General features: G+C 38.7%; 2 protein-coding genes across 3 annotated transcripts in view; both read left to right on the top strand.

The window, feature by feature from the left end:
• Positions 1 to 1,166: 1,166 nt before the first annotated feature.
• Positions 1,167 to 5,192, top strand: si:ch211-215i13.3 (brain and acute leukemia cytoplasmic protein). The gene is made up of 3 exons (XM_044335823.1): positions 1,167 to 1,601; positions 1,914 to 2,038; positions 3,275 to 5,192. Exons 1-3 carry the CDS (start codon positions 1,463 to 1,465, stop codon positions 3,398 to 3,400), a joined length of 390 nt encoding a protein of 129 aa, XP_044191758.1. The 5' UTR covers positions 1,167 to 1,462; the 3' UTR covers positions 3,401 to 5,192.
• A 1,224-nt stretch (positions 5,193 to 6,416) lies between these two features.
• spire1a (spire-type actin nucleation factor 1a) overlaps positions 6,417 to 8,031 on the top strand; it is a 30,824-nt gene continuing 29,209 nt past the window's right edge. For both annotated transcript variants that reach the window (XM_044336240.1, XM_044336239.1), the window contains exon 1: positions 6,417 to 6,992. In XM_044336240.1, the coding sequence (XP_044192175.1) occupies positions 6,647 to 6,992 (346 nt within the window). In that variant the 5' untranslated portion in view covers positions 6,417 to 6,646. The remainder of the gene's footprint in view (positions 6,993 to 8,031) is intronic.

Genomic DNA, 8,031 nt, shown 5'->3' with positions numbered 1-8,031 from the left:
AATAGAGTAGAAAACTTAACTGAGTCTACTGGACACCATGCAAGATCTAGACTCTAAAATGACACCGCGCACAAATTTATTGAAAGTGTCAGGCGTTTGAAGGGAAAGTTCATAATTTTTTTTTTTTTTGGTTCCAAGATGGTTAAACTTTCTCTCAATGTTGCTTCAGATTTGTGTGATAAACATAAGAAGAGCAGAACTCCACATGGGACTTATTTGATTTGAAGCATAATCTAAAAACACAGAGTGAAGCTGGCAATAAGGTTTTATGATCTTTCATTTCTTCCATGAGAACACAAAAAGGAAATAATTTCACTTTGAAATGAAGGTGTGTCACGGAGCTAATAATCTGGGTCTACTTTTTCCAGTGTGTTCCTCTTTTTACTTGTTAAATAAACTTTCTGGTACTGCTTTCTAATACAGCAACCTCTATGATGGATTGTTAAATCACACAGTAACTGGTGGCTTTAATGATGGTTGATAAATAATTGATTAATGTTTTATAGATTTATAACTTTGGGGTTGCCAAGTGGGGAAAATTTCTCATTGGCTGGTTTTTGAATAATTTACTGTAAAGACTCTTAATTACATGATTAACTCAGACTTGCAAAATCAGTATCTTATTTAAAACCCCTTGTTAAATCCTCACTTTTATTGAAAGACTTATAATTTCAGCAGGCTAATGTGTGTTTATGTAAATACTGTATATATACTGGGAATTCATATCTCCTCTGTCACATTGTGTTCTTGTGATTAGTCTGAAGTTTTCACAATTGACTCCTCTTTTTTATTGTTATACATTTTATTATCATTTATAACTGCAGACTTGATGGCTTTTTAGAAAATGAGAAATGGTCTACCAACATTTATATCTGCATTATTAAACACCAGCCAAAGGGATTTTTCACAACCTGGCAAACCAAAACTTCAGGGCCTCCAATGTAAAGCATTAATGAATTTAAACAATTAATAAGGCAATTATAAACTCTGCGTATAGGCCTATCTGTACAAACTGTCCTCTTTTTATTCTTTGATAATTTTTCTTTAAATTCATCAATATCAATCAATAAAACAAGACAAAGAGCAAAACATATTCTGATAATATATTTGATTTTGGTTGGTATGAGTGTATATTTTCATGGTGGTGATGATGATGCTGACACTTGCTGGAGTTGATCCTCCCTTCACAGCCAATCAGCTGTTAGACTGGATGCAGTTTTAACTCCCCCTCCTCTCTTGATGACGCAGATAGCTCCAGTGTGTGTTCATACTGGTCAGCTGCTGTCTGTGGGGAGCAGCATCACAACCACAACCAACAGCAGCAGCATCAGCAGCTTCATACGGATGATGGAAACACGGATGGAGCTGCAGTAGAGATCCGGGGAGGATGCTGCAGCCGCTGTGAGACAAACCGAGTCGCGTTTAGCCCCATGTCAGCCCGCTGCTGCTCCACCTGCCGTGGATGATTTTCCCGATGGGTTGTGGAGGGAGTCGGGCGGACGCGATGATCGAGCCGAGGTACCATGAGAGCTGGACCCGAGAGACGGAATCGACGTGGCTCACCAATACCGACGTAGAGACCCCTCTGTCTGTAGCAAACAGTAAGAGCACCCGTCATCTTTTTTTTTTTTTTTGGTCTGTTTTAACTAGAAAATGCAAAATGAGAAGAAGCAGTGAAGGAACCACAGGCCCACATTCAAAATGCAACCTCCTTTGGTCACAAAAATGATAAAAAAAACATCACAAATAAGACTCACAAGAAAGCTAAATGAAACCAAAACACAACCACCCAGCTGTCAGCTCCCTGACAAAGCAGCTGAGCACCATCTCTGATCACCTTGTCTTAATGTTTTGAGAGACTAGAATCTGTGGTTGCATGTCAAAGTGATAAACCTATAATCTGTTCTCTAAAGGTAAAGCTCTGGAGGCCAGTCTTAGGGAGAAGAGGATGGTGAACACAGGCACCCAGTGTGGGAAGCAGGCCCTCACTGCCGCCGGCTCCAACCACCAGAGGAGATCCAGACGTTCCTTTAGTGAAGTAGGTGTCACTGGTAGCAAGTACTGAAATGTCTGACTGCTAAAAATCAACACCAGACTCTGTCTTTGTATACACAGTGACATACAGGATACATTAGATGTCTTCTACTTCTCATAGAAATAGAAAGTCCTTCTGCTGCTCTGGAAAATCATGCAGATAGAAGTATGTTGTGAACATGAAAGGAATCTGACTCCAGCTCAGTAGCTTTTCAGTATATTTGTATACAGTGTAGTGAACGTTTTATTATTATTTTATTTTACCTTTATTTAACCAGTCCTAATTCAGTTGGCACCTCTGTTGCAAAGGAGACCTGGTCAAGATGGAAGCGTGAAAAGCTGCTGAATCAGACAACAGATGAAACAATACTGAGGAGGACGAAGGACAGAGACAGTTAGCAAAGGAGTCATCCTGCATAGACAGAGTCTTGAATTTGGAGATCAAAGTTCTTGATTTAAAGTATTGGTTCACAATTTTTCAAGTCTGTCTTTAAAAAACAGTCATGTCATGCCCAAATGAACACTGAAAGAGGTTTTGCTCGCTGCTGGGCTAATACTGGCCATTAGGAGATCCCATTCAAATGTGCTGACATAATAATTGTTAGTTGCAGCCTTACAGATGCAGTTTTATGGTCATGTATTGATGGATAGTGTATGTGCAGTGTATAGAACCTAAAAATGTTCCTTCATATTTTAAATGTCTATGTTTCAAATACAGTCCAGTCCTTGATGCTGTGAGAACAAACACTGATGATTTTGTGTAAAATAATCTGGATTCCTTGAACATGATATACCATAAAAGTTTTCCTAGTCTTTCATCTTGAGAGCTAACTGCACAAAAGAATGAAAAAGAAAGTGAAAGCACTGTTACCTGCTCTCAGTATGAAAATCTATGTGTGTTAATGCAAACTAATAGCAGATAGAGAGACAAACAAACAGACAGAGAAGGTTTCTGCACAGTCATTCTGCATGTTTTGGATTCAGTTTGGAAGCTACTATTGAGGTTTGAGTTAAGAATGTTTTTGGTCCTTTACAAAACTCATCGAACAATTACAAAAGATCTGAAAAATCAATCTCTCTGATCTAAGGAATTACATTTTCAGCGAGCGCAGCTTTATTTATTTATCCTTCCAGTGCTTCAGTGACTCAGGGCTCAGTTGGCCATCTTCGCCCACTCTCTCTGTCTACCGTGGTGACATTTAAATGACCTCACATTCAAAAATCTTACATCTTTTCACAGCAAACCACGCGTGACTCCAAAAGGAGGGCATCGAAGGAGGCCAACGCTTTGTCTAAGGATGGGCTGTCCGTCAATATCAACAGCAGTGGAGATGCAGAAGCTGGGAACACGTGTGATGAAAGATGAAGTGAAGCTGAAACTCCTGTGAGGAAGACGGTCAGAGCTGTGAGCAGTTCACCACAAGACGGGGACGGTGATTTACAGAAGCGTGTGGATGATGTTTTGCTAGTGACTTTCCAAGATCTTGGCTGTCGATCTCGGTGATTTACAACACTATAAGCACCTGCGTATGTCTCCATCCAAAGATCTCGGGATGCTGCATCTTTGTTGTGCCATTGCAAATGCATGCATGAAGCAGAGAGTGGTTTTCACAACCAGTGTTCACACTCTCCACCGTGCTTTCCTCCCATGCTCATGGTGCCGGTCAGGGAATGTGCCACTGTGTTAAGCCAATTTTAAGAAAACAGACCGTTCCATATGCACATGATAATCACAATCTGCACATCAAATGTTTTCTGTGTGGGGCCTTCCTAAAGAGTTTGCTTCAGTTCTTTGTGCAACTATATTCCTTTTTCTTGTGAATGAAAAACAATAGTGTGGGAACCAATGATGATGCTGTTTAACCTTAGTAAATGCTGTAAATTATTTACATTTAGAAGAACCTGAAGTGCTGTTTAGAAAACTGAGATTTGGAGGTTTGAAGCTTGAAGGCTGACGACTGTCTTTTCCAGCCTTTGCAAGTTATAGAAACAAACACACCCGCATGTGCCTATAATTCACCTTGATTTGAACTGCGCATATTTTCAGTTTATTCTTAAACTATAGTCAGTATTATGTGTTCTCCAGTTACATTTTTTATGTTATATGATGTTACACTGTATTTTTTTACCATGTGTTGTAATAGTATGTTATTTGTGGGGCTTACACTGATCTGCATGTATAAACTAACCTCAAATTGAATCAGCATTGGTGAAAATTGATCATGTGTAGAAGGTATTTGGCCAAATATCATCAAAATGAAGCTGTATGAGATTTAAAAAAAATGTTGCCCATCCAGTGTAAAACAGAAAAACAGCACAAAGAAGTAAAATCAGGCAGTGATTGAGAATGGGTGGTTAGGATCATGAGATTTATGGCCAGCAGATGGAGATGTTGACCAGTGGAGGTCTTACTAATTAAAGATCTCATGAGGATTGCTTGAACCACAATCACTTTAAGAAGATCATTGATTTAATAGAGGATGAAGAGTAAATGAAAGGTGATCTATCGGTTATGTCTTGTCACAATGTTTAAATGTTGTGGTAATAGCTGCTTGTCAAGGGTTTGTGATGGTTCACTGAGATGATTATGGTTTGTGTGCCAACGTTTGTGATAGAAAACAAAACTTACCGCACAGGATCTATAGTATTAACCACCTTTTTTCTTCTTTGTATTAAATTGTTTTAAGATTCCTAAGTTCTCAAACTCAGAAAAAATGTGACACATGCAATGATTTCTCATTTGCCATAAGCAAAGGCTAGAAGAATTTAATAACCTGAATCCATATTGACCAATATCTTGCTTTCTGTTGTTTTTTCTATTCATTAATATATGTCTCTATATACTTTAAAAGACTAGTTAAATACATTTATAATAGAGCTCTGTCATTTCCTTTCACCAAGCCCACAGTCATATCAGTTGATTACAATAATTGAATTTGTTTGCTATTGCTATTATTTGGCCTACTACAGAAACACTATTATTATTATTATTATTATTATTATTATTACTATTATTTTATGGAATTGATGATTAAAAGAGAAGAAAATGCAGTGAAGGTAGTACTTCAGTGTGGCTTACAGAATTGAAAAGAAATGCCAAAAAATAATATTTTTCCATGAAATAAAATCTATCACCTAACATCACCTTTGTGAATTCTGGTTATTACTTAAAATTTTATTACAGGTGTTGCAATTGAAATATTAACAGTTTAGGAAGATGTTATCATTAGCCTTTAGTCATCTGTGATTAGTCTGTTAGTTTTGTATGAAGATGTAATGTGATAGGCTTAATATTAAATGACAAACATGTTCAATTTAGGCATTTAAATGGGTTGATTTGAGCTACAGCACAGTCAGGAGATGGAAATCTGGTAAAGAAAATGTTTGTAGTTAGATGAGAAGTAAAGGAAGTTGTGCTGCTGTAGTTACTGTGCTTTACAAAGTGACTGGCACAACTCAATATTAACAATAGGTAGTGGTGAAAGAAAGTATTGCCTCCTTTTATTAATAGAAAGTAGCAATATTGCTGTGAAAATACACTCAAGTACAAGTAAAGATCCTGCATTTAAAACTTTCACTACAGCTTTAACAGAAAAATGTACTTTTTTCAGTAAGTGTTGTATCGTGCAGAATGGCCATTCCCTTTCAAAGTGTATCTTTATATTTATTATGTTTTATTAATTGATTGTTTTACTTATCCATTATAATGTAAGCAACATTTTAAAGTTGTAGCTGGTTGAGATTGAGCTAAGTTGAACTCCTTTATATAGGCGACTGTTGGGTAAATTAGTCGTCATAATCCATTGTATTTTTATCCATTTTTAAAAGTCTCCCTCCACTCACTCATATGTTTTTCTTCTTGTTCCTACAGGTGAATGTTTGAGCTACACTGTGCAGAATGATGTATGTGTCTAAAATGTGTCTAAAAGGCTTTTTTCACATTCATGTGCTGAAAGTGGAGAGTTTCTCTTTACTCACTGAAAATCTGATTTTAAGAGGTGGACATACAAGTATTATTTGTGACATCGCACATAGTTAGGAAGCATGTGATGTGTGATGTGGAAACTTGAAGCATCCAGTGCGCAAACACTGAGGATGGACTTTTCAGTGAAGTAGGAGGTGCATTAGACTTTGGAGATAAAATATATTTGCATATTTATGGATGCTGGAATTGTTAATGAGGGAAAAGGAGATGTAATTTTAAGGGATTTTAACAACATAATTGAACTTTTGTGGTGGAAAAACTATATCAGACGCAAATTATTATTCAAAGTATTGTATTTTGTATACATCTTTAATGAATTTTGGACTACACATTTGAAGGCGGAAGCTAATCTGTGGCCTACAAAATGACGATTTCCGCTCGCAGTCAGTTAAAGGGGATGGAGAAACGTGCACTGTGAAACCGGCGGACACTGAGACCACGCGGAAGGCTCTTTTCAGCCGGCTGTCGCTCACACTGAACCGTTGGTGCACTTCGTTCACAGCGGAGAGACAACGGCTGAATGAGAGGTTGACGTTTAGTTAAATGTAGCCGAGTGACTCCGAAACATCAGTAAACTACTTAGTTTAACCTTTTTCCTTTACGTTATGTGGTTATAATAATGTGAGGATGGCCAAGCGACCGGGGACTGACGACGGGATGTTGACTTCGCCGACCGTTCTCCGGGATTTCGTCGCGGATTTGAACACCGGGGAGGTGAACATGGACTGCGGCGACGGAGCCGAGGAGGTCTCCTTGGAAGAGATCCTGACGCTGTACAACCAGCCGATAAACGAGGAACAAGCGTGGGCAGTGTGTTACCAGTGTTGTAGGACTTTAGCGCAGAAACATCGGAGGAAAAGCTCCAAATCCTCCGGTGCTTCAGCTGTTGACTATCCGAGAAGGATTGAAGGACCCGGGGATGTGAGGATCGGGAGAGACGGGACTGTCAAACTGCACTTTGAAGGCAGCACAGGTAAACGAACCGAGGCGTGCCAAGGTGTCCATGCTGACCCGAGCATTTGTCTGGTTTTGAGTAACTGCGCAGCTAAACGTCAAAGACTGATATCTCCTCAGCAGGCTGCCAACAATGAAGCATTTCTCCTCCACATCGCTCACAGGCCAAACGAATGGAGCATCTCTACAAAGAGGCCATATTGTTGTGTCTGTCTGCTTCCAGCCATGTGGTGAATTTGTTTACAGACGCCCGATGTGGTTGTTAATAAAACATCATAGATCACCGCATAGCTGTCGTGAAGCTAAAAGACCCAAGAAAGCTGTATGATCAATTATTAACAGCAAGGGTTTGTTCTCACAACAGAATCCGATACGTACATCACAAACATGATTCATATAATTGCTTCATTCAGATGGAGGTGTTGGCAGGGTTGTGTGGTGAAGAATGGCTGCTGGGTTTGTGTTTGAAATTTTCCTCCTGCAGTGGGTCAGTTGGCTTGAGTAAACAATGAAACCATGCGATGGATTCAAACTGCATACACAGCAGCACTTTAGGTCCAGTCAAAGCGACACTACAGTAGCCAGCATTAAGGCCAAAAGCCAAAGACAGATGACTCATTTTGCTGCATTGTTTGTGTTGTGGCATTTAGGTAAAAGCACAAATTAATGTTGTGAGGAGAAGGTTCAGTGATCCAGTAGTTCAGAGCAGGTGTGTGCCGCATGCACCTGAGGGAGATGTTAAACACAATGGAAACACGTTTTAATATAGTTTAATGAACATAACAGTGTGGAAAATAGCATGCATACACATGGGGATGCAGACAGTAGATGCACTTAAGTGATTGGCAACAATTTTGTTAATATTTAAGTTGTTTTTTAAAGAAAAAATCTGAAATTTCACTGGTTCCAGTACTTCAAATGTGAATATTTGTTTGTTTTCTAAGTTTTCTATGATTGTAATGATTGAATGCCTTTGGTTTGTGCTGTTGGTTGAACAAAACAAGACATATGAACATGTTACCTTGTATATTTCACTATTTTTTTGGACATTTTATAGA

The sequence above is a fragment of the Thunnus albacares genome, chromosome 19, assembly GCF_914725855.1.
Source record: "Thunnus albacares chromosome 19, fThuAlb1.1, whole genome shotgun sequence".
Taxonomy (NCBI): Eukaryota; Metazoa; Chordata; class Actinopteri; order Scombriformes; family Scombridae; genus Thunnus; species Thunnus albacares.
The sequence above is the reverse complement of the archived record's forward strand: the minus strand, read 5'-3'. Positions and strand labels throughout refer to the sequence as shown.

What these genes read in the sequence shown, in the direction of transcription:
- si:ch211-215i13.3 (XM_044335823.1), top strand. Translation starts at nt 1,463, where the DNA reads ATGATTTTCCCGATGGGTTGTGGAGGGAGTCGGGCGGACGCGATGATC. An exon ending in CCCTCTGTCTGTAGCAAACA is followed by an intron (nt 1,602 to 1,913) that starts GTAAGAGCACCC and finishes TGTTCTCTAAAG; the next exon opens with GTAAAGCTCTGGAGGCCAGT. An exon ending in CCAGACGTTCCTTTAGTGAA is followed by an intron (nt 2,039 to 3,274) that starts GTAGGTGTCACT and finishes ATCTTTTCACAG; the next exon opens with CAAACCACGCGTGACTCCAA.